The 27,796-nt window shown below is 37.9% G+C and overlaps 1 protein-coding gene across 7 annotated transcripts in view; it reads right to left on the reverse strand.

The window, feature by feature from the left end:
* Positions 1-499: 499 nt before the first annotated feature.
* FER (tyrosine-protein kinase Fer) overlaps positions 500-27,796 on the reverse strand; it is a 129,140-nt gene continuing 101,843 nt past the window's right edge. For 4 of the 7 annotated variants that reach the window (XM_069330621.1, XM_045747897.2, XM_045747890.2 and 1 more), the window contains 14 exons: positions 27,479-27,671; positions 25,969-26,106; positions 24,251-24,508; positions 22,330-22,507; positions 19,401-19,439; positions 16,244-16,282; positions 12,552-12,785; positions 12,005-12,199; positions 11,685-11,861; positions 10,809-11,022; positions 8,867-9,019; positions 7,676-7,798; positions 6,861-6,983; positions 500-6,416 (listed from right to left, as the gene is read on the reverse strand). In XM_069330621.1, the coding sequence (XP_069186722.1) occupies positions 6,277-6,416; positions 6,861-6,983; positions 7,676-7,798; positions 8,867-9,019; positions 10,809-11,022; positions 11,685-11,861; positions 12,005-12,199; positions 12,552-12,785; positions 16,244-16,282; positions 19,401-19,439; positions 22,330-22,507; positions 24,251-24,508; positions 25,969-26,106; positions 27,479-27,671 (2,204 nt within the window). In that variant the 3' untranslated portion in view covers positions 500-6,276. The remainder of the gene's footprint in view (positions 6,417-6,860; positions 6,984-7,675; positions 7,799-8,866; positions 9,020-10,808; positions 11,023-11,684; positions 11,862-12,004; positions 12,200-12,551; positions 12,786-16,243; positions 16,283-19,400; positions 19,440-22,329; positions 22,508-24,250; positions 24,509-25,968; positions 26,107-27,478; positions 27,672-27,796) is intronic. The other 3 variants (XM_045747891.2, XM_045747892.2, XM_045747894.2) reach the window with 3 other exon arrangements.

Below are 27,796 nucleotides of genomic sequence, written 5' to 3' on the forward strand. Positions count from 1 at the left end.
TACTCTCCAGGTGTTCTACCCATTTGGTTTTAACTATTTTTTCTAAATGTTTTGACTACCATGCTTGTTAATTATGAGTAATTTAGAGGGTCTTCTCTGCTACCATTTTTATAGATTGGAACTATGCCTTTTTCCATATATCTGCTAAGTTTTCTGTGCACAAAGTTGTTTGGAATATCAATTGAAGTGGAATACTTAGCTCAGTTGTACAGTCTCTCAGCACCCAAGGAAAAACTCCAACTGGTCTAACATATTTCTTTCTTTCTATCCCCTTGAGTAGTTTTCCACTTAAAACACCACTTTGAATAAACAGAACTTTGATAACATAACTTTTCCCACTGTTTAAACCACATTACAATAGAACTTTGCTTCAAAGTTTAGATTTACTGTGTGATCAAAATTAGTCTTATTTCTGTAAACAATGGCATCTTTACAGATTTACAGTAGCCTACTAATAATCACACATGGAATGCTAGGGAGGAGGGGTAATTATTTTAAATTTCAGCATTAAATATTTTAATGGAAAATTGACTTACAGAAAATACCAAGAACAGGTTGTGTATGTTAGTTAATAGTTTGCAGAGGAGGCAAAAATCTGATATTTAGCTGTAAATACCAAAAGAAGCAGTTTCATATTTCTGCTGTGTTTCAGTTATGTAATCACAATGGAATTACAGTACTGTATTTCAAAAGAATCATCTTCAAAAATATATCTCTTGATGCTTTATATAAAAAATGTATGCAAACAAAACAGAATACAGTTCCATTTTCTCTAACTATAAAACATGCCAGTATACGATTCATAGATGTGTTCCGACACCCCCACAATTAGCAATTTCATAATATCTGGAGCATTAACACTTACAGCATCTAACCCCCACATTGTGCATGGACTACAATATCTCCAACTACTCATGTGTACCTACTTTGAATATACACATTATTCAACTTTATTCTCTCATTAAGAATAGCACAGGTTGTATAAACATCAACAGCCATATATAACATAAATGTATAAAGTTGAAAAAGTTTGTATTAATAGGGAGACTGAGGCTTGTATATACAACACAACGTCCTACTGAAACCCAGCAGACCAAATTAACAACTAAGAATTCAACATTTTTCTTGCCTTGAAATATGTTAGTGGACTAGATATATAATACACATATACACTGACACTTAAAAAGTAATTTGTTTACAAAAATTTCAGATCATAACAAAAGGATTTATACTTATCACTTATTCTATTAAAAATATATTACAGTAATTATACTTTAGTAATCGTTTAACTTTCTCTTTCATTCATTTTTTTTAAAAGATCTTCAAATGTTTACATTAGTTATGAAGAAAATAGACAAAAATCAGTATACAGTTCTGTACATTACGAATCACACAAATATACCACCTTTCAGATACGCTGTGATACTTAATGACATACATACATTCAACCAGTTAACTAGAACATGGGTAGTCATAAGTGCATATTACAGTATATGTACAGGCACTGTACATTATGTATGTATATACTCATATTCAGAGATGTTTTGTTTGTACATATGGGCACTACACATGTTCAGAAAATGTATGTGCAAATGTATAGATATAGTGTACATATGTACATTGTAAATTATCAACCACACTATTGTGGAAATAAACATTTCATTCACTTGGGCACTAGGAGATTCGAACTGCTGGCCCCACAGGCATGAGGCAGAAGCTCTTCCGCTGTACTATGAGATGGCTACAAATACGAAAGATTTCAGAGGCAACAACCCGCTGCCCACCTGAAATTTTATACTTTTGCCAGTTGCTATCAGGTACTTAGGAATAAAGTGATCCATGGCCATGTCATATAAATTGTCTTATAGTACAGAATCTGGTAAAAATGGGATCCAGATAATGGGTTCCACTGTATGAATTTGCAATTCAATGCCATGTCATCCAGCAAGAGTGGTATGGGTACATCAGATGAGGATAAAAAGAACTTCCTTACCATGGACAAGACGGCAGAGTTATTAATTACTGTGATTGTGGCTGGGAGTGTTAGAAACTAGCAGATTACAGAGTACGGGCATTTTTCCGCATCAACGCCTTTTCCAGCAGATCGGACCAGCGAGATACGTTGCTGGTTTGCCTTATTGCTCCGCACTACGCGTCTGGTCTTTCTGACGCATGTGTATCGCCATTTATATGGTGATCAGGTGGCTTCTTTGATGATGTCCCACCTGCAGTCTTCTTCACGGCAAACAGTATGACAGTATCTTTGTGGTCTTTCTGTCTCTTTCTTTCTCTTCGAAGGTTTTCATCAATTTTGGACCAGGTAGTTATGTCCTCTCTCTCTCTCTCTCTCTGCTTTTTCTGGATCGGAACCTCGTGCCTCACACTAGCACTTATCATCGCGTGGTGTTGGCAGAGCCCTCCAGCTTGTGTTCGGGGTGGATGTTGCTTCCGCTCTGTTTGCAAGCTTTCCCGTGCATTTTCTCACCTCCGGCCTGCTTATGTGTCGCTTGAGCCTTCTTGGTCTTTAGACCGTGTTCTTTTTCTTTTTTCTCCTTGCTTTTTTTTTTTCCCTTTGGTTAGGGAAAGCTTTTGGAAGGCCTTGTTTTTATTTGCCTTGGTCTTTGGGGGTCAGGTTGGGGAGCTTTCATGCTCTTCTCTGACACCAGGAGTTCTGTTTGTTTGGGGTCCAGGTGGTTGTTTTGTTAGTTTGCAGCCTTCTCCATTTCTGTAGAAGAATGAGACGGCAGGCTTCCGCAGGGGTCCGTTGGTTGTGGATGCTTGGTTGGTTAGGTCAGGGGTGCATGACATGTTGTGTCCAGTGGCAGCTTTATGGCCACTGGTTCTGTGACTGGAAGCTCTTTGGGTGAATCCGATTTCCCTGTTACAGGGCTCGTGTGTCTCAGGTTGTCCGCAGTGTCATAAAGTTCAGCTAGCCTGCAATCTACCCTCGTGCCCATGACGTTCGGAAGTATGTTACTCTCGCAGCGGTTTTTGGCGACGTGTCTTGGATAGACATTTGGGCGCGGGGGTTTTGGAGGTCGAGCAGGGTCCTGGCTGCCATGTACAGTATCTAGTGGATACAGTTCCGGTTCCTTCCCGGCCATGTGTGGTTTTGGGGTGCCCATCTCTTCTTCGTCTTGAGACCTGTGGTGCTGCCACTTCCTGGGTACGTCCCTTCTTTTACTTATCTTTGGGTAGTTAGCTTCAGAAAGCCGATGGGGCTCCCCCACAGAAAACTAGCGTTGAATGTAATGAAACGGCATTTTATGGGTGATCCCCGGAGGCTCCCTGACAGTTTCCCTCCCTCTGGTCGGCATTTTTTTCATTGTTCAAGAACTAGAGTGGTAGGCTTCCCCTCCCCCACCTACGTGGGCAGGGATAATGCTAACAAGTGGAAGTGCTAGTCGCATGAAGGGTTGCATGTTTGGTTTCTTTCTAGGGGAGTTATTTTATCTTTTTGGATGTAGATTGCATAGGCTAGCCAGTGATCTGTTTTGATTCGCCCACCTTTCTGGGTCCTTCCCCCGTCGATGGCAATTATGACATACAGTACTTTAAGTGTAAAGTGCTCATAGGCCATTGCTCCCTGCGTCTCACCGAGGGGACCAGGTTCTGACTCACAGAACCTGGTCCTGTTCAGAACCATATATATCATGTTAATGTGGCTCACAGTCACATTAACATGATATATATAGATATATATATGAGCCATATATAATATGGCTCACAGAACCACATATATCATGTTAATATGATTTCTGTGTGATTATCATTATTATTTATAGGCACACAAAATCACTATATACTGTATTATTTGTATGCCTGAATATGTTGAAAGCATGTATTGTATAATTTGCCACAAAAAAAATCCATACAATTCTGTGATAGTCAAAAGGGCAACTTTTACAAATAACAGATTTAATACATAACCAGATTGGGTCTTGAATGATATGATCCAAATTTTTGAGGGAGCACTATACACATACAGTATAGTTAAATTCAACAATACATCCACATACAAAGAGGCAGTGATATAAACAAATATATTTAAAATAAGCATACACAATTACATGCAGTGCCAGGTACACATCTAATATGCACATATGAACATCTAGTAGGAAAAAAAAAAACGTCCAATTTATTTATCTGGAATATTCCACAACTCTGCATGGCACATATCCACTGGTAAATATTTAGTAAACATATGGCACACACCTTCACCTATGTTGCCAAATTGATTTGCCCAATTCCCTCAACCCAGCGAGGGGGGAAAGGGTCAAGACTTTGGTTCTAACTTGCATGATTCCTCTTACTCTCCATGTTCATGAGAGTAGCTACAATTTTGAAAACACTTCTTTCACTAAACATACAAAATCTGTGCACCTTATTAATTTACTTTTTTTTTTTTAACTATTGAGTAGCTGGATTAAATTTTAAAATATTTTTCCCCTAGAATAATTTCATCAATGCCTAAATTTTTACTGCAAATCACAAATTATGCTTATGAAAACAGTATGAGGATTATTTGAAGATATTATAACAAAATAAATATTAGACTACAAAATTATTGTAATGTAAAACCATGATTAGCAAGCTTTTGTTTAACTCAATTATATTTGGAATTTCCATAGTATGATACTAATAATGAATGTATTCTAATGTACATGTACAACAGTGAGCTTCCAATCAATTTATTTTTTTTAACAGGGTCATAGTTGAACTAATGACAGGGCCGTAGTTAATGATGGGGGACAATAATGCTAGAATAATTTCACTTTTCTTTTCCAGTTATTGAGTGTGACTGACCCATCTGGCTTGCCTACACCCCAATGTGTGGCTGCTTACTGCTCGGTAAACATGCAAATTTGTCTTGGAACAAATTCTTATTATTTGTCACGTACACTAAAAATCAGTATTGTGGTTATCACAGGAAACTAAAAATAATTTATACATAGAATCTCAACAACAACCATATATGGATGGCTCTGCTGTTTATTTTATAAAATGTATTAAAAAACAAAACAAGAGCTTGTGGTGTCAGTTTATGAAAGTCCATTGTTATGAAATACATACTCTATATATACAGTAGTTATCCGTATCTTCCATTGCCGAGAAACCACTAATCGTGTCGGTTCAACAAAAGTTTGGCACAAAAATTATTGTATCAATTAATATTTTTACTTAAAATTCCATTGAGCTTAAGCTGGTAGTATTAATTTTTCAACCCCCTTTACGCTGAAAAAGTACATTACACTCAATCTAATTCAATAGGTTTTAAATAGAATCTGTTTCTCCTCATTGAAATGGGCATTTATCATTATAAACATTTAAACTAGCAGATAACAAACTTCACATTGCGTTTGTGTTGACAGTGCTAATGCACCAATGTAGCTATATATTTGAAAGCCAAAAAGCTCCTCCACCAGTTCAGCCATAATGTGATAGGTCTCTAATAAAGTATAATCTCATCATATTTATGTATGATACAAAGATGCACCATAAAACTCAACAAGAATGGCATTACAAAGGAAGCTGATGGACCAGAAGCACCCAACTAACATGCTTGCATATGCTACTGGATTTCAACAATCATTGCTGTTCAAATCTTAACAACAATAGGTCAAGCACTATTTCTCCCTTAATTCTGAACAACTGTCTAAATAATAATAATAATCCAGAAACTAATTACTAACCTGACAGCAATTTTTTGTCTCACTATTGGCTGCTGAGATAAATGGACTGACAAGATAATCACTTGACTATGAACATACACTGAAAACCTTAAGATATAAAAATAGATTTGTTGGCATATTTTGTTATCAAAATTCCCTTTACCTGAATCATTTAAGAATTCCTCCTCATTCGCTGAAAAATCTACATAATGTGTTCCCATATACTGAAAACCCGTTACCACAAAGCTAAATCAGGCAAATTTTAACACAACCAGTACTGTAAGCCAAAATTACAATTAATTCACATAGAAAATATTTCTCAAATATAAAGGTTCTAATAGTAAATCTTCACTATTCTAGGTAAAGTACTGTACTGCAGCATGTATTCAGCTATGAATCATATATACAACCTTGGCTGGTTAAAAGAAAAAAAAAAGTACTGTACGTGCAGTATCCACACTTTACCATCCACAATATAGAGATACTTTCCATTTACATCAAATAACTCCATACTGTCTAATATCACCAATAAGAGTCCTTATAAAAGTCTCAGTATAGGAAATATCACTATAATGACACTTTATATTGCTAACGACACAGTTCGCTATAGTGACGTGTATATATTGTCAACAGATGCATATATTTCTGGAAAGTGTGGTCTGTTCTCTGGATCATACTGCCAGCACTTTAGCATCAGCTGATACATCTCTTCTGGGGTGCTGGGAGGCGCCAGCATCCGGTATCCTGAAGCAGGTTAATATAAATGTAGGAGCAGCAGGGAGTATTAGTTAAATAAAGAGGGGGAAAAGAATAGGGTCAGTTTACTCATGATGGAATATTAGTTGAATTACAATAAATTTGTTCATAGTAGAACAGAGTTGAGTCAAGAGGGAATATGAGTAAAGATTAGTTATTCCAAGATTTATTCAAGATTGAAGAGTCGGGTTAAATTAAAGTCAGACTGCCAAGAGTAAAATCAAATTAGAGATTTAGAAAGTATTAACTTAAGCTAAAGGAACTAAACAGTGATTTTTTTTTATGGTAGGTGTAAGTGGCTAATTCAGGGTTAACATTATACAGTATACAGTACAGTAATTAATAATATGAATCATTTTAGGCCAGCAAACTACTTGTCAATACTTAAACCTTGTGTAGATTTTCATATTCAATGAAAAAATTGATAATTACCCGAATCAATCATCTCCCTGGCTTTAGTATTGGAGTAGCCATGATAAGGAACTTCGCCCGAGGAGAAGATCTCCCAGCACAGAACACCATAACTCCAGACATCACACAAGGAAGTGTACTTGCCTGTTCAGGTAAAAACACTTTGGATAAAACAGGTACTTCTAGTGACATATTTCATTATATAAAATGGGCATCTTAATACAGTAAGGCTCCCTTTGAACAGTTGCAAGAGATGTTGCTTTTTTCTTTTTTGAGGAACTGCAGGATGTAAGGCTTCTTTTTTTTTTGAACTACCAAAGAAGATAAGGTTTAATTTTTTGAGCCATTGAAGGAGATAAGGACTTTCAATCAACATACATTGGAGGTGGATCTAATACTAAGCAAATTATGGAGAGAGATAGAGTAGAAATTTTTTAGCAACTAATGAAACTATGGCTTCAAATTAAAATTACTAAAGTAGCAGGCAACCGGCAATTTATTGTGCAATTTTCATGAGTTTAACAAAGGCAAACAAAATAAAAATTTGTAATATTTAAATTTATATTCAGATTAATAAAATTACTTCAGAAGATTAACAAAAATAAAATGCCTGGTATTATTAAGTTTTCTCATATATCTTTACCTCAAAAAATTATTTGTTTTACCAAGAAATGATTTTATTATTCACACCTAATATTCAGGATTTATTATACATTATAAACAATATGTAAAATGGTTACTAATTTCAAATATATTTAGAATTTTCCATTGAAAATGAGAAAATTAGTAACCTGTGTAGTTCTGCATTAAATCCTATTGCCTCGACTCAAACTCACCGAAGTTGAGAGCTTCTGGCGCAGTCCATTTGATGGGTATTTGTTTCATGCCGTCACTGACTATATATTCCTCTTCCTCCCGTGACATGCCAAAGTCAGAGATCTTGACTATATTGCGGTGCCCTGAGAATTGGCAAGGATAACATACAAAAAACATTAATTACTCAGTGAGGTGACAGATAAGCTAGGTAGCTGAACTAGTGCATTAGATGAGCCATAGTAAGGTAGCTCTACCTCATTAGATAGTAAAGTACTAGATCAGCTAATGAGTTGGTAGATTGGTGAGTGAAGTAATCAGCAAACCTTCAACATTATAGATGAACTGTATAGGTTCATCTCAGTTGTCAGGGGGGCCTGATAGCCGAGTGGACAGTGCTTCGGATTCGTAGTCCTAAGGTTTCAGGTTCGATCCCCGGTGGAGGCGGAAACAAATGGGCAGAGTTTCTTTCTCCCTGATGCCCCTCTTACCTAGCAGTAAATAGGTACCTGGGAGTTAGACAGCTGCTATGGGCTGCTTCCTGGGGGATGTGTAGCAAAAAGGAGGCCTGGTCGATGACTGGGCTGCGGGGACGCTAAGCCCCGAAATCATTTCAAGATAACCTCAAGATGACCTGACTCCCCCACCCCAAAAAAAATCAGCACAACTGATAACACTTTCTCCCAGTGATGGCTGACTTTGTTGGCTACAACAGGCCTGCTGGTCCACTCTCAAGGTTCACCCTAGTTTCCTCAACATTATCCGTTCAAGTTTAATACTGTCTGCTCATTCTTAATACAGTACTGTATTGTACTATTTTTTTAGTTCTGTTCTGTTTAATTACTGTTGTGTTTATGCATTATTTGATTTAAATTCTCTTAGTGTTGCAACTAAATTGATTAATGCTTAACAAATTTTAAATTTGTTTTCCAGAAATACAATTACAGTACAGTATTTACAACCTTAATATAAAAAAACTAAACCTAAAGTAATGATAGTATGTATATGATAATTAAATACAGTACTGTATATTAAAATAAATATTCTTTGCTTAAAAACTAAATATAAGAAAAGAGTAACAAGTAAAAAAATCAAAATAAGATGAATCCTGACTCGTTGATAAAACACGATCACTGAGTGCAGGGTCATGACAACTTCCTCACCCTGAAGCTCCTTCGATGACACACAAGATCTCCAAACACACAGCAACTTACCAACAAGGCAGTTTCTAGCAGCCAAGTCACGATGGATGCAATTCTTGGATTCTAGGTAAGCCATCCCAGAGGCAGTGTCCAAACACATTCCCATCATCTGCTTCACTGTCAGTTGGCCCTTGTGGTTCCTCACGAAACTTAGTAATGAACCGCCTGGATTTATAAAAAAAAAACTATATTACTGTAATGCGTTGACATACAAAATCTGCTGCAACATGCAATTACTTGTCAATTGGGTCCCCAACCACTTGGGCTGAATGGTAGAGTGACTGTCTCGCTTCATGCAGGTCGCCAATCAATCCCAGACCGTCCAAGTGGTTGGGCACCATTCCTTTTCCCCGTCCCATCCTGAACCCTTATCCTAATCCCTTCCAAGTGCTATATACAGTGGAACCTCGAGTGACGGGTGACTCCAGTTACGAGCATATCGAGTAACAAGCAAGCCACTCGCAGAAAATTTATCTCGATTGACAAGCTTTTGCTCGATTAACGAACAAACCACACGGCACTTCCTACCGTTCTCGCTAGTTCTCAGACGTCTCCAACGACAGTGTTGTTGTTTCGCAAGACGAGCATTTCACATGACGAGCTCAGTGCTGGAACTGATTAAATTCGTTAATCGAGGCACCACTGTAGTTGTAATGGTTTGGTGCTTTCTCCTGATAGTTGCTTTGCCTTTTCAACTGGGTTGAAATAATTAACTTCTCATTACTGAATCACATAAGTGGTTTGGTGTGCTGACAATGACTTTGTATCTGGCATGACTCCTTTGTGTCTGGTTGTTTCCTTTAATTTAAAGCAAACTCTATCTGAAGCTGGGAGGAGAAGAAATCCTGACATACAAGAATAAGGGGGGGGGGGAGGAGGAAGGTTCAAACACAATGTTTATCAAATTAGTGCTGTCCACCCTGGAACTAAACTGAATGATCACCATACATACTGTACATAATTTATAAGTTACACGTGGCCCACTGTATGCTAACGTTTCGAGAAGATCAGCTTATCTAAAAATTTATCTCAGGTGCTGATTATGCACCACATAGCAGTTGGTGGGACCATGGGTGGGTGTGGTGCTTCCACTTGGTTATAATTGCTAGAGCGACCAGATGAGTGAGCAAGTTGGTATTTAATGTAAGTGTTGTCAAGTGAGAGGACAGGGAAGGACTTATTTTTATGGATTAACCTCTGATGGTCATTTCCAGGCTGGATATTTAGTTATTGAATGACTTCTTCAGCACACAGCCCATCCTCCTGTCTTGGTAGTACTTTTTGTAACGATGAGGACCATAGTACAGTATATATACTGACGTACAATGAAATTAGAAAGCAGAAATCTTAACTATTGAATTGGACAAACCAGAAAACTATTTTTTACTGGTGTTGCTTTGACAAACTAAACTAACCTAACCTTCCTAGGCCTAATACATGATGTTGACCAAACCACACACTAGAAAGTGAAGGGACGACATTTCGGTCCATCCTGGACCATTCTCAAGTCAACTGAGAATCAAGTCGATTAATCAATCGACATGAGAATGGTCCAGGACGGACCGAAACGTCGTCGTCCCTTCACTTTCTAGTGTGTGGTTCGGTCAACATATTTCAGCCACGTTATTGTGACTCCTCGCCTGCTAATACATATCTGAGGACTAATATACTACATATGTGTGCTATATTAGGCCTAGTAATATTTAAGTTTGTTTTTTTAGCTTCATTTATTTTAAAAGAATTCCTTACTAGTCAGTACACTACCACTTAAAAGTCAAGTACGTATGAATTCGTGACTATTGACGCCCATCACAATAGGTACTATCTAAACAGGAGGATGAGTTGCAGCATGATATGAGACTGCAGAAATGCTTGAAAAATTCCTGAAGTGTCATGCTGTATGTTGCCTTAAATGTAATAACTAAGATATTTTATGATTTATTAAATAACTTACCTGGCACCAATTCCATCACAATCATAATTGGCTGTTTTTGAACACATATACCAATGAATTTGACTATATTGGGATGGTCATATTGCTTGAGGATGCGCCCTTCTTGTAAGAATTTCTTCTTTTGCTCATCTGGAAGTGTAACTCTACATGTCTTAACAGCAACCTCAAGTCCCGAATCCCTTAATCGAGCCTTGTATACATCCCCAAAGTTACCCTGTAAGAAAAGTACATACATATATAATTAGGAACACAAGTGACCTATATAGTGAAAGAAGGCTATAGATATAACAAAATATTATTTATAGTTATAAAACCACTATCACATTCCAGCAGTCGTCTACAACAGCACCTGTGCTTCTCATAAATTGCCATATACAATACACACACACACACACGTGTGTGTGTGTGTATGTGTGCGCCCTCCACACGTGAGGGGGGGGCGCCAGTTGCTGTGTGGACAGCACGCTGGATGCGTAATCCTGTGGCCAAGGTTCAATTCCCGGCGCCAGCGAGAAACAATTGGCAGAGCTTCTTTCACCCTGATGCCCCTGTTACCTAGCAGTAAATAGGTACCTGGAAGTACCTATTTAATATAAAGGATGAGTTAGAAGTTAGACAAAGATGTACTTTTTTAGTTCAGTATTCACTGTCATTCAGAATATGAGGGTTAAGACTGGAGAGAATGAAGGTTGTGTCATCAGCAAATACGCATCAACCAAAATGGCTCGAGATATTGAGTAAAGTAAATAAAAGTAAAAATAATGAGAGAAAACATTAATCTTTCATAAAAATTATTCCAAATTTAAGAATGCAAGTAAAAGAATAAGTTGGAAAGTGAATATAATTTCTTACTCCAAAGCATTATATGAAACTCACTCTGCCTATTTTGTCTCTCAGCTCAACATCATCATTATTTAGTTCCCATCGTTCACGGAAGATGGGCGTGCGAAGTATAGCACCCGACTTGTTTGTGACCGGTAGACCACAGCTGTGCTGGTGAAGGATTAGTTCCTGGATGGTTGGGAAGGCTGGACCCTCAAACCTGTAGTGACCCTTACAAGAAATAAAACCGTGGAAATATTAAACAAAAATACAATGCTACACATAAATAAATCATATTACATTCTGATAAAGTGCCAGATAATACAAGGAAAAAGTTTTAACAGATAAAAATGGCACAAAACAAAGTGTTATACCTCAGGTGTGGTCTGGACTATGAAGTGCTTGTGAGTGCCCCAGCAAACTGAGAGAACAATTTGTTGCTCATCATTACGTGTAGTCTCCCTCACTAGATAATTGCCCTCATTGACCAATAACCGCACCACCTCCTCTCGTGGTAATACACCATGAAACCATGGTTCATCCTCTAAGCAACGATCCGGGTCATATGTCTGAAAGTCAATTTTCATTTTAGATAATTTTATTGGTGGTGTTATAAGGTGGTATGAATTGTAACCAAATTTATTATGCACACAATTAAACTATGTTCTTAAGATTAATTGTTCATGCATGTTCTTCAAAAATGTCACCACAGCCAATTCAAATTCAGCAGTTGGACATGTTCTTTTTTAGTAAAATCAAAACAGCATTATAGGCCAACAAGACTTTTGCAGTTTCCTTAATTCTTACGTATTCATATTTTTATGTTCAACATACATTTTGATGCTCTCACACTTTTAAATTGATCTTGAGGCTGGTAATTCTTCTTAATACCTCAAATATTTACTTATCAAGCTTACTTACCAATTCTGGTATACCATTAACTGCTTGTGAATGGACTTCTGCTTGGCCTTCTGCAGACATTTCCGTGAGAGACTGTTGGTCTGGTGCTGTGGTTCTCTCTTCGGTATTGGCTCTGGTGGGGGTGGGTGGTGTGGATGCAGGTGAGGCGCTAGTCTTACGGTTGAAGGGTTTGCGAAGCAGCTCTTTGATAGCAGCTGAGCGCGTCTTGAGCGAGAGCGAGTCGGAACGTTGGTGCTGTGGCAAAGAATATTAATGCAGTCATTTAAAAGAGTATACTGTAATGTAACATTGAGCCCTGTATATCGTATATAAATAATTATTGTTAATAGAATTTTTAGCTATCATTTCAGCTCATTTCAAAAGTACAGTAAATATAAACCTTATACTCTCTCCATATCATATGAATAATATCATATATAATTCAGATAATACTAAAACTAATTGGAAAATGTGGAGAAGACTTTTTGCAAGTCATGAGCCCCCTGTTCCCACCATAGATACTTGAGACAGTAACCTGACATTCAGATGCTTATATAGCTAAAGCTTTTATGATCCACTCGAGACTCATATCATATGCCAGACTCATGACATTTAAAGCATACCACATTATTTATCTTTAATGTGCCAGCTACTTATCGCTGTAGTCACTAATGACACTTGTAATGATATTCACTAACCATTAATGACATTTATAATTTACATCTTACGTAAACATCTGTAATTACGTTTACATCTGTAATTATATTAATGCATGTTACCCAACTATTCCACGAATCACTTAGGAAAACCAAAGTAACCAAAGAGTTAGTTCCCCATCAGGTCAAATGATGATCGACTTGTCAGCAGCAGTGTCCAACACAAGTTAGTTCATTTATTATGCACCCCATACCCATCTTGTGGGCGGTAGTGGAAAGGGTTACAGCCAACACAAGGTCAGGTGAAGTTTGGATGTACTGTATTATTGATATTATATATACTGTATTGGATTATTATTATAATAAGGGGTCCCGGTAGTACAATCGGGTTCATTCTCAATTCTCTGTTCAATCGAGAATTCCGGGTTCAAATCCCGAGCGGGACAGAAATGGTTGGGCACATTTCCTTTCACATCCTGGCTCTGTTCACCTAGCAGTGAGTAGGTACTCGGGCGTTAATCAGCTTGTTGTGGGGTTGCATCCTGGGCGGGTTCAGTAACTTGGCCTTGGAGGATGGAGGGGAGGGGGGACCTTGATAAAAGCCAAATGTGTATGAATGCACTCTGGCTTCCTGTCCCTTGACACAGTGAATTATAAGCTGATCAGGACTGTAGCATCAAGAGTCCAACTCCAATAGTAGTTCAGTGACAAATACTCTGGATATACCGTGGATCTTCTCCAACGCCAATAACATTCATCAACACACAATTTAACACTCGAGTAATCTAGTTCCAACTCTCATAAGACAGTACAGCCTTACTACAGAGGAGATAGCCAATTCTGGCCTTATTAAAGCTACCTGCTCTCACCCTGCATTCGAGCTCTCTGATCCCGCCCTCATCTGAACTCTTTGCGTTTGCTTTCTTCAAAGTTCTCTATCCTGAAGCCTCTCCCAAGCACTCTGCTCTTGGCTTCAGATCTTGCACAAGCTCTTTGTTTCTGGTCACTATGAGCACCAAGTTCTCCATCTCTCTCTCTCTCTCTCTCTCCATCTCAGGTCAGCACTATGTCCTGCCTGACTCTGCCAGCAACATGTAACACATTCTCATCTCAACTTATCACGACATGTCATACCAACATCCGACTAACAACCGTCTAAAAGTCAGACAGCTTTTCTGACCCTGTTGTGAACGTGGTGATACTGGTGGTGGTCCTTGTTGCTACAATCTAAGAAAGTTACATTGTAAAAGCATTAACCGAGTCTTGGTACTTATAATGTTCGCTTCCAGGTGGGCGGAAAGAGTTGTAATGATTTTTTTCATTGTCTTTCTTTTCTAATGTACAGTATAGCAAGTTGATGCACTCAGAGGTGGCTCAAGTTAAATGTGCCACTGTCTTCTCTCCATAACTGTGTTAAAGAATCACTTGCAAAGATCCCTGTCACGATTGGGGTAAGAGTCACAAAATCCTGGTGGATGCTATGAGTCCTGGCTGGGTCATAGAGCCTAGGGGGTGAGTCCTAGAGCCTAGGGCTAGGCCATAGAGCCTAGGGGCACCTCAATTAGCCTAACAGGCTTCCTATCCCTGGCAATGGGATATTAAAAATAGTATCTTAATACATATCTTTGTATTGTATTCAGAATTTTAAGTAACTTCTCTAAAATACAAAACCAATCATAAAATATAATACAGAGTTGCATGATGGTGTTAGTTGAAATTCATCAAGGAAAATTCTAGGTCATGCCACCACACTATGAAGGAATGCTGTTATGAAGAACACATGAAGAACACACGCACATACACACAACACACATATGCAGAACACTGCTATGAATAACACACTCATACATAATACAGGAAACATTTTAGCTAGCACACACATATAAGAACACTTATGACTCTTACAAACATAAGAGAACATTTGTGTACATAACTACATGTTACAGGATACAGTGTTACAAATGGATCATCAGAATATATAAATAAACATAGTGATTTGCCATAACTGATCACACACAATATAGCTGCCAGCCTCTGCCAACACAACCGGTAATACAGTATAGTATTTTATGTTTCCAGTGTCATGCAAACAGAGACATCACAACACACAAATTCAAATACAGTAGATTAATTCTAAACAGTTATACTGTATACTGGCATGCTTTAATGTTCAGTATGCCATTCATGTAAACAAGTAAATATACAATTTTATATATATATATACTGTATATATATATATATACCTGTACAGTCTATTTTATTAGGTTTTAAAATGTTAGAAGACAAATTAACACAGTACAATATAACTAAAAATCTCTGTTCAATGTATACTGTAGGTAAGTTTATTAAGAATCTATCACAGCGAAGTGACTGTTGCAAGGCATCTAGTCCATAAAACTTAATTATTTGCTATAGGCAGGCAGACAGACCTGATAAGGTTTTATACTACTGGCTGACCACTTAATATTAACACCATTGAGGATACACCATGCTTTACGTAATATCCAGTGAACTTATCTGACCAGATTTTTAATGGCATGTTTACTACATTTAAGCTGACAAGGGTTTTGCATGCATATACCATGACAAAAAATTAGTATATGGGCAAGTAAGTCACAATAACATGGCTGAAAGCAAATAACCGAATCCGCATATACAGTATACAAATAAAATGAAAGTGATGTTGTTTCGGTCTATTATCGAGTTACGACTTAATAACGAGTCCAGGATGAACCAAAACATCGTCACTTCCATTAAATTTCACATGTGTGCATTGGGTTATTTATTTATATTGGAATTAGTATCTGAGGCAGCCAAATGATACTCAAAAATTATAGTGTAGTTTCATTTAACATATCTATTATGGAAAAAACAAAAATAATAATTTAGCTCAAAAACCTCATGAACAGTGACCCACTGGAATATTATTGCTACCACACTACTAATTACTGATGCTCATCCAGTGGCTGATGATGAGTTACCTCCATTCACAGTATGGATATTGTACACAAAGGAGATGCAGTATGGCAACAGGATATGAAACACTAATCTACATACCAGAAAATTGAGAGCGAGTATGGAATTGGACTTTAGGCCCTGCAAGTGAAAGCAAATCTGTTGAGCTGTATTGTATTTATGTTTTACAAAACTGTATATCTATTTAGTTTATCAGCTTTATAGTAATAAAAAGCCGACAGCATGAAGGCGTAAGTGCTTAAAATCACACATAAGAAGAAGCAAGCTCAATGCAAATTTTAAACATATCTGTACTGCAAGTACACTTTCACAATTGCCCAATTTTTTGAGTAAATAAGAGGCAAAACAGAAGGTGTTAAATATAGATGAAATGCTCCTTTCTGAACTGGTCAATCAGTTGCTTCCTTAAGCAAGCACTTAATTCCCCCAGTTTGAGTCTCTTCAACTGTGAGTCTCTTCAATCTCTTCAATCACAACATTGACCATGTCGTGGTACAGTTGACTAAGGCGCGTTTGGGAACACTCAGCGCATAGGTTCGAACCCTCATCAAAGCCCTTGTGGATTTGTTCACTTGATATATCACGTTATTGTAATTTCTGTGCGTATAATGTTAATGCAATAAACTGATGGAAGCTACTAAAGATCAATGTCTAGAAAAAGTCCCTCTACACTATCAATCAAGAATCAAAGATTGTGTGTAGCACAAACACCTAGGCTTGGGTCCAGATTCTGGAGCACTCGTGTGTGAGGATGTACTACTGACCGAACATCGAGAAGAAAACTCGACTTGTCAGGCAAGTAAATGCTCAGAAGATGCACGAATCTGTAAAAGTATACACATGCGTAACATCATGAAGCATTTGCCCTCACAGTGCACGAGACCTGACATCTTGAGATAAATCATATTAATACTTAGCTGAATGTGAGTTTCTTCACTGACCAAAGATCCATATGTGGTAAATTATGCATGGAAGGTGATGGAAGAGCGACAGCTGCCTTTGTATACTCAACTTGTATTGTCACATGGTGTCGGTGGTAACCAGGTGCTCAGTTAAGTTAGCAGTAGCACAGTGTTACTTGGCAGGCTCTTTGATTTCAAGTATTGCTTAGATGGGTTTTGAGTGTTTAGATGACTTTTTGAGGGGTCATTCTGGAATGGACCAAGAATAGCCCCCTTTCTACAAATACAGTATTGAGAGCAGCAGTATACCGAGAACTTCAACAAGATCTTGTAGATCTGAGGCAAAGTGAAATTGACACCAGTAATTCCATCTATCATCATACTATCATGCAAGAGGAGCCACACATCTATGGATCATCCAATAAAATCAGCAGACTTCTAGATGTTACTACTGCTCGGCTTAGACTCGGTTACAAGTATCTCTGGGAATTCTCATTATCTGCTGATGTAGACCTGACCAAATGTAAACTGTGTCAACAAAATTATTCGCACACCCTCCGTCACTATGTGATGGAGTGCAAAAAGATACGTGAATTTAGAGACAATTCTATAACCAATGTTCCAGCGATGTGTAAATATTTCATTCAAAATGATCTGCTACCAGAAATTTTAGCCAAATATCCCCAGTTTGCTAACTGTAGGTAGTAACTGAGTGATTGTAACCTATCCACCGCTGCCCACTGGATGGGGGGCGGTGTGCAGGACAAACATATCAATTGTGACACTAGCTCTCCACATATGTCAGTGACTTAATTTAGAACCTGTACTTGAGGTCGATCTCGAACCCATTGTTGATGTGACGACTTATATTAAAGTTTGTAACTAGCTCATCAAGTTTGTAACTTGCTTAGCTAAATGAATTGTGGGGTTCAGTCCCTGAGCCCATTATGTGCCTCTGTAACCCTTTCCACTACCGCCCACAAGATGGGTATGGGGGTGCATAATAAATGAACTAAACTAAAACTGGTAGGGGCAAGTATAAAATACCTGCACTATGTCAAAATTGAGATAATTTTGCAATGACCCAAACTGGATATAGTAGTGCATTGTCTATGGGGAAAAGCAGGTGCTTGCCTAAGGAAGCAACTGAGTGGCTTATGTTCAGAAATAGGGTTTGAGCTTAAATGAAAAGTGCATATCTGTGCAGATCCATTTGGTTGGTCCCCCTAAGGCAATCTGTTGATTCTGCTGCCATTGGAAGAGCGAATTGTATAGTCAGGCAGGGTGACATAAAACGTTCTGATGCCATGAGGAAATGTTCAAATGTCTCTGCAGGGCAAGACTGAAGGAAATCAAGAAATGGAGGTCATCATAGGATACAGTACTTCTATCTAGAGTGATTTCTGAGGATTGTTGAAGGATCCCAGTAGTACAGTCGGGTTCGTTATTGACGGACAATGGAAAATTCCGGGTTCGAATCCCGGGCTGGACAGAAATGGTTGGGCACATTTCCTTTCACCTAAAGGAAAACCTTGAAAACCAAAACTCTGTTCACCTTGCAGAGTAGGTACTCAAGTGTTAGTCAGCTTGTTCTGGGGTTGCATCCTGGGTGGGGTCAATAATTCGGCCTTGGTTGGATGGGGGGGAAGAACCTTGATAAAAGCCAAATGTGTATGAATACACTCTAGTTTCCTGTTCCCTGACACAATGAACTAACTGAACTATTAGGATTATAATAACTAACTGAACTTCAGGATTAGTATTACAGTTTAGAGTTTTAAAGATATTAAGAAAACATAAGAATGTGAAGTGCTTTTATATAAAACATATTCAAGGATGTAAATAAGGGTAATGTATGTTGTTTGGGAGGTTGGAGTTAATTATTGTTTTGAGTGCTGATATATGTTGAGTAATTATGGGTGTGAGGTAGTGTGCCGTTGTGGCACACCTGGTGCGAATATCGTGAGATATGGGTATGTGAGAGAATTACCCGCCTTGCCTCACTGCACAACTCATTCCTCAATGACAGCAGAATTTTATGGGGCAGCCAAGAGGAATAGCTCAGAAATATCACAATGTAAAGAACACCAATACAGCACAACAGAAAAAAATTATAAAATGAAAAATAACAATTAGGGTATGCAACATAATTATGTACAATAAAAGGAAATATCACAACTAAAGGCAATATTAGAATATATCACAATTATGGTCAGTCTATAGTATACTAGATCAGTGAGACTGAAATATATCTAACTTGCCTAATAGCACAGAAAACAAGACTCAATGGACATAATGACCATGGGAGACATGTCACAACTAGATGAACTACGTACCGCAAAATTCAAGGACAGTAAAGACTTTGATCTGAAACCCTGCAATGTGGAGCAGTTAATTACTGTCTGCCTCTTGGTGTCTCATTCAAGCATTGTGTATATACAGTACACAATTACTTCAAAATAAATATAATTACAATTATTTACAGGTTATTTATATAAAAATTAAAAGAAATATCAGGGAGTAAAAATTTCTATTAAAATTGCAGCTTATCACAAAAAAAAAACAGAAATGAAACAAAATCCTATTGAATACATCATAGAAAAGACCTACTGTACTACATTTTATTTGTAAACAAACCATTTAACCATGAACACCTTCAGATAGACAGTATAAGCATTGATAGTAAAAGTGAGGGAAAGTTCCCATATACTGCACATAGACAGGAGACTTAACTTCAAGCACTCACATATAGCATATAACCAAGTCTCTCTGAAGCTCTTGATATATTGTACTTTCAAAAATCAGATACCATGTCCCCAACTCTGCTCTTTTCACACTAACTCTCTAATCTGTCCCTATCTAACTTGTTTCATCTGTACATGGGGCTCAACCACTGCAAATTACCTCAAGCCCATCATCACCCAACAAAAATCTGCTATCAGAACTATAATAAATTTTGTCTTCAGACAACACACAGCCTCTGTTCAAATCCCTGAACATGCTAAACATACACTTACACCACACATTTTCTGGTACTATTTACACTTACAAAGCCCTATTCCTAAATTCTAATCCTGTTTTGAAACTCTTCCTACATATAACAGAACCCATGAACCAGATATAAATACCTCTTTGATACTCCCAGAGTCAGACAGCAAGTAAAAGGACCCAATATATGGAACTTCCTTCCTGATACTTTATTCAAAGGTAGAACAATGAAGTACAGTACCTAATTTCATCACCATTGTGTCCCACCTTGTGCTACTAACTCACCTTCTACTTTACTATGTAGACATACAACTATATCAATATAATTTCTTATTTATATTAAAATAGTAATTATGTGAAACAGAGCAGGGGGTAGACTTCACCTATAGAGGGTGTGTGGTGTGCACTCATGAGGTGGTTTACTTGTTATCACAGTGTATGTACAATCATCCATCTGGCGAGTGAGAAGTTATTTACCGTTGCATTATGTCCCAATCCCTGTGTCTCACTAATAAATGTAATGCACGTCCACTGTTGGTTTAAGTCCCGCCAATTCAAAATAGTTGCGCCGGCCACAGTGTTCCTTCTCGTGTTTGAGGTGTTTCTTTATAATAAACAACTGTCTTGTATTTCCAATATAAAGTAATGTACATATACTGCAAGTAAGGGAATAAAGGATAGGTTTCGATAGTTTGTACTACAGTACATGGCTTCAAAGCTTGTGCCAATTACATAAATAGGTGTCTGAGAGTTAGACAACTGTTTTGGGTTGCATCCTGGGAAAGGTCAGTAGTTTAACATAAGAGGTACCTTGATACAAGCCTGAGTACTGTACAGGCTTCCTGGCCTTGACAGTTGGAATTATTATTATCTAATGAACAGGAAACAGGGTTATAGTGAAAGAGAAAATGTTAGGCAAGGGGAAAGTGGTAAGCAGAATCCAGCAGGGTTGAATACTGAACAAATCTACAAGGGCCGTGATGAGGATTCAAACCTACGTCCGAGATCATCCCAGACGCTGCCTTTATCGACTCATCGTAAGTTCAGTAGAACTTCAGTTTCAACTTTTTTACCATGTCATAGCTCAGTCAATAAAGGCAGCGTCTGGGATGATCTCGGACGTAGGTTCGAATCCTCGTCACGGCCCTTGTGGATTTGTTCATTTGATGCATCACGCAATTGTGATTTCTGTGTGTAAGGGTTGAATACTGTTTTTAAAATGACCTACCAGAGGAGGTAGAATTGTTCATGGCTGCATGACACTATAGGAGAACTTACATAAACGGTAAGTATAGGGAGACAAATGGCTACTGGAATTTAATCCAAAGAAATGTAAAGTAATGAGATTTAGAATATGGGTGAGGTGGCCTGAAGGAAACATTATTATACGTTGAAAACCACTGCAAGAATAAAAATATGAAAAGGGCCTGGGTGTGGACATAATGCCAGTTTTAACACCAGAGGCACACATAAAATGAATAACAGCAGCACCAAATGAGAAACCTTCAAACATAATGGTGGTACTCGAGAAATGAAGTAAGGAATATTTCAGAATATTAGACAAAGTATACATTAGACAGGCCTAGAATATGCAACTTCATAAAATCCAAATGTGATAAAGCTTAAGAAGACAATTTAGAAAGTTCAAAGACATTCTACAAGACTGTTACCAAAGATAAGAGATATGTGGTATGAAAACAGGTAAATTGAACTAAATTTAACAATACTGTACTAGAAGACAGAAGAGCCACAGGCAATATGATCACAATGTATATGATACTGAAGGAAATAAGCAAAGTGGATAGAGAGAATCTTTCCAGGTGATGGGACAACAAAGCAAGGAGCACAGGTTGAAACTGGAATCATGAATGATCCAGAGAGAAATGCAAGAAATACTCGTATGCAGTGAAGAGGGTAAACAAGTGGAACATGCTTGAGGTTTGTGGTGGGAGCAGCATCCATTCACAGCTTCCAGAACAAATACAGCAGAGTACTGGAAAGGTTGAAGGTATAACTGCATCAGGTACAAAAGGTATGATGTGGGTCTGTACAGCTATCTCACTTCCCATTAACAAAATTGGTGAATTACACAAATGTACACACTAACTGCCATTCACTCATAAATTTGTATACTTTCACTACTTTCACACTGTTTTACAACTTCCAGTCTTCCCCAATCACCAAATAAAATGCTTTAGAAGTTATTCTATATACAGTAATATATTTCCATATACTGTACATACCAGTACTGTTAATTACATTTCTTAAATGTCTTACCGAGTCACCATTGACTTGACCTTGTGCAGCCTCCCAAGGCTGAGGAGCCTCTTCACAGCCCAGTGCTGCAAGTGGGTCGTGAATGAGGCTGTGTTGATGTTGAAGCCACGACTCCTTGCACCGTAACTCATTCAGTTCACGGCGCAGGACATCACTTGCTCTCTTCAACACCGGTAATCTGGGAAAATAAAGAATGTCAATTGTTTCCAGATTGAGATACAGAGATGTAAGTGATAATAGAGACTATGAGAATTGCTGTATACACAAAACAGAAATTGCCTTTTGCATATATCTCTAAATATTTTGGTAATGGACAAAGATGCTAGATATTTTACATTACTCACAGACCATGCAATCCAAACAAAAGAATAAATGGTTATATTATAAACATACAAGTTTATACTGGTCACACTCCTTTAAAATGGGTTGTATAGTTACTTGACCAGATACTGTGTTAGCACCACAATTGTGGGACACCTGGTGCATGTCATAATTGCAACCAGCAACATATTGTGGGTAATATCCCCATAGATGTTGCATATACTGTAATTTAATAGTATACAGAAGAAATGTTGGTGTCTTTGTATAGATCAGCTTACCTTCTTTCATTTCACATCTTGGATGTTTCCAATAAAGTAACTTATATTTTTTGTTCCATTGAAAACAGCATTAACTTTCTATAGTGGTTGGATGCATGCAACTTTACTATATGGCTAACAATAGGCTACCTGACAGTTTAGACAAGTTTCAGTAAAATACCAACTGAGAAGGTATATACAGTACAGTAATTCATCGACATTTCAGGTTGCTACAGCCTAGCATATAACTATGTGTTGGTTTTCCAGGTTAATGGAAGATGGTTGCACACATGCTCAGTCAGCACTCCAGCTCTGGATAATCTCCAATTCTATTTCCAAACATTAGACCTGGCAGCTAGCAGGATGTGCAAATCCTCTGGTAGCAGCACTTTGGCTCTGTGCCAGTTGAGGTTTGGAAATAGTCTAATCAGATGTGCTCATGAGTTGCGGGCCACTTCTTATTCCAAAAGTGCAATACATAATCACATCCCATGCTAAAGGAATAAGCATTCAGTTTCAAGATTCTGTAAAAAGTGTGAGTGGTGAGGGAGCAAGGTGCGTCACTAAAGCCCTATTCAAATTCCCAAGGCCTGGCACACAGTTATGCAGTGGTGTCCCGAGCTAATGAAATAAGAAGCAGAAAGATCTATTAGTGAACTTTAAAATATCAGTCAAAAGCTCTGATATTTCAACCTTCATACAAGTTAAAGTGTTGCACACATACAAGGAAGAACTGTCTCTTAAAATGCCTTACACAGCACTCAATGAAAATTCAAACACTGCGCACGATGCCAAGTGTGATGAAGGGTCTATAGGTTCCCATTGTTAAGGACAGGAAGCATTTACTTAAGCATATATCAAGGTCCTTCAAAGATTGAACTAGTCCTTCTCCAAGATGCAACCTACAACAGTTGTATAGCTCCTGGGTACCTATTTACTGCTAAACAGAGGCACAAGGCGAAAGGAAACTTGCTCAACCATTTGTCTCACCCAAGGATCAGACCTGGGATTCTCAACAGTGAGTCAAGCACTTAGATCATTGTACTACAGGATTCTTATTGATTAATACTTAATAACTCTTATACTGTGGTTAATTAGTTGTTACATATAATGCATATTCAAGAAGCCACTAATATGCAATGCATTTCAGGCATAACTTAAAATACTGTACTGTAATTCAGTTAAATTATTTATAGGTTTAATATGGTAAACACTTAATACTAAATAAGAAGTAAGCTAACTACACAGTTACTTGGAAAGTAAATACTATTTTTGCATAAAGTTGCTGTTATATATGAATATATTGCAAGATCTCATACTTAATCCTGAAGTAGCATACCTACCTTGATGCAATATTGGTATCTTGCAAAGAATTCTTCTTGATGTTAATCACTTCTGTTTCATGTTGGTTTAATAAGTTTTGTTTTTCACGAAGCTCTGTTGTGACTTCTCTCAACCTGTGTTCAATGTCACTGAGCCTGAGTCGTAAGGAGTCAACTGTGAGCGAGTCAACGGCTAGCTGACCAGCCTGAAGGGAACCAACACCATCTCCTAAAAGCTCACTGCAGAATTCAAAGGATACTGGGTCGGGCGGGGAACTCCTGGTAATATAAATGATTAGAATTAATTCTTGCCGACATTTTGGAAAAAGCCATAAAATAAAAATGCATCAGATATACATAATGCTCCATTCAAGAAAGGAATGAAACAGAACTATCAACTGCAGATGAGGGATTGAGTGCCTACTACTAATGCAATCAAAATCTCAATAAGTATATATAAATATGCAGCTATTAAAAAAGTATCGACTGAAAATAAAATGCTCCTTTTTGAGCCAGTCCATCAGTTGCTTCCATAGCAACTGCAGGTCAACCCCTGACTTTGGGGAAACCTTAACCCACCATGGCATGCAACTTTTAAAATGGTTTTATTTCATATGACTGGAAGACTTTGGAGAGTACTGTACTTAAACCTTCCCAATAGGGCAAAAATGGGAGAAGCCATCCACAAGCTCATCTGTCTTGCAATATTGTGAACCACCATAAGAACTAAACCCTGAAGAGCCAGAAGAGGTGCTCTAGCCAGAGTCCAGCACCACAATGGGAGATACTGGAAAGAGCCCCACCTCCATTTGTAGTACATAATGCATTGTCTGTACATCTCCCGAAAAAATGTGAGCACACATAATACTGGTGACCAATGTTCCTGGTTGGTCTGATGTAGACTGGAGATAAAGCCCCTAATCACACCAGAAATATTGTTAAAAATGCTCTTCAAGATTTCTTCATTGATGCTCTTGTTCTGGGCACTTAATTTACCTGGAGAGGGTCTTGGGAGTTGTTCTACTTTCCAAGCCCAGCCTGGGACCAGGCTTGACTTATGATAGCTTGGTCCAATAGGTTGTTGTTAGCAGCTGCCTGCAGGCCTACATGTCCACTACAACCCAGTTGGTCTGGCACTTCTTGCAAGAACTGATCTAATTATTTCTTGAAAAAGTCCACCTTTGTTCTGGCAATATTTCTATTGCTCGCTGGCAAAGTATTGAACAGCCGTGGACCTCTGATGTTCAGAGAGTGCTCTATTCACTGGTTCTATTCTGCATTTCCTTCCGTATCTTTCGCTCCAGAATGTTGTCATTCTACTGTGCAGATTTGGAACCTGGCCTTCCAGTATCTTCCATGTACATATATATTATTTGATGCTTCTCTTGTCTCCTTTCCAGAGACAGTACATACATTCATACATAAGTACAGACATTCATACATACTGGACTGTACTGTACAGTATATAGTACTGTAAGATAGTAGATAGTACTGTACATACATACTGTACTATGTAAAAATTTAATTCAGATCCATTAATATTTTTAAATAAAATTTTATTATCATCATATTGCATATGGCATTCATCTAAATCTATAAGCAGTGATTTGATGTTTATTATATTACAATAGTAAAATCTCAGCAATATGCATGACTGAATGTGATTTTCTAATGTAATTAAATCAACAATACTGTATTAACAAAAATATCTTTCACTATCATGCCGTTGTTTTACTTACTTATTGGTCTCTGAGAAGGACGAGTATTCAGACTTAGGCGAAATGGCTGACACAGAAGATGCAACTTCTGTTTGTAACTGGGCATACCGACCTTGTGTTGTGTCTGTCAACTCGCACACTTCCGTCAGTATTGAACGCCTGCAAAATCAAGATCTGAATGTCATGGAACATTTTTTTTTTTTAGGGGGGGGGGGGGGAAGAACTCCCAGTAGCATCCCAAGCTTAGCTCTGAGCCATAGCCAACACACTAGGCTCCTGACACCCATCTGTTTCCTCCTGGAGGCTAGATCCAGAATCTCACTTACTCTCAGGTAAGCTTGGGGATCAACCACCCAAAAGTGGGACACCCCCCCTCCCTTCAGCCACCACCCACCCTACAGATTTTTTTCATACACAGAGGATACTCTAATAAAATCCTACAAGATGCAGATAGAAAGTTATCACAAAAAAACAGATCTTCATTATTACAACAGAGGAGACTACAGCCAACTAATGAAAGGCTAATCCTCCCATTTCTCTATTTTCCAGGAATTGCAGGGACACTTTGGAGAGAACTCATTAACCCCTGAGGTTATCTAACAAGTCTACATGGAAATCACCCAGCATGGAAAAAATTCCCACAAGAGATACCCATGTTAGCTTGGAAACGAAGGAAATCCTTAAATGACATCCTGGCAAAAGCAAAATTTCCTTAGCAAACCCAGAAACCATAGGGTCAAGGAGACACTCCAAAATAACAACCATCGTACATATATTGATGTAATGGACAATTAGAAAGTAACACTTGGTAGTACAGGTATTGAATTTGGACAAACTTGAAAAGATTCTGTATTTATGTTGCTAATAAAACCTAACCTACTCACCCTAGGCCCTAACACATTATCTGAGGCTTGTTATAGCCTCAGTATAGTTATAGAGTGAGGTCTGCCAATCAGTAGCGCATACAGTGTAAGTGCTATAATTGGTCCAGGAATATTCGTGTTTGGTTTTAAGCTTTATTTTTCCAGACTTTTATAAAGTGAATACTGTAGTACCAAATTCTACTAATTGTCCATTACGTCAATTAGGGTTGCCCTCTTGCCTCATAGAGTGAGGCAAATTTTGGCTTCCGATAGTCGAAAGATGAGTCTCGGAGCCATGGTGTGTTTAGCTCGTGCTTTAGCTGGTACCAGAGCTAAGCTTGGGTCTTTACTTTGTACTTTTCAGTACCTCCCAGAAAGTACCCTGCTATGAGTTATTTGTTCATTTGATGCATCACACTATTGTGATTTCCGTGTGCATGACTTAGCTTATTCTAGTATAAAGAATTACAAGTATAGTAAACGGTTATGCTTTATAAGATTTAAAATTACATATGTTTAATCTTCTCATGCTTTAATAAAAGACAATATTACAGTATTTTCTATATAATATTTACTATATAATGTTTACTATGCTACAAGAATGTACAACTGACACAACAGCTAAGTTTTTGTTAAAAGTCTTAAAAACTTCACCTGCTCTGTCTTACCATTTGTCAATCATATCTTCCTGTACTCGCTCTTGATACTCGAGTAGACCCGGGAGAAGTACTGTTCGGAAGTCTCTCTCATAGTCTGCAGCTTCACACAGCAACAGGACATAGTCATTGTGAACTTGGTGAAGCTTTTTACATGCCTTTTGATACCGTTCCTTCAGCTCATCCAACTTGCGTCCTGGTTTTCCTTAAACAGACGATTTCTAAGTTTGAAAACATTTAACTATTAGCCTATTCCTCAGAATTAAAGTAAACAGTGAAATAATAGCACTATGAGATATGGATCAGTCACACTGTGGCAACAGGAAAAAG

This window comes from Procambarus clarkii, chromosome 24 (genome assembly GCF_040958095.1).
Source record: "Procambarus clarkii isolate CNS0578487 chromosome 24, FALCON_Pclarkii_2.0, whole genome shotgun sequence".
Taxonomy (NCBI): Eukaryota; Metazoa; Arthropoda; class Malacostraca; order Decapoda; family Cambaridae; genus Procambarus; species Procambarus clarkii.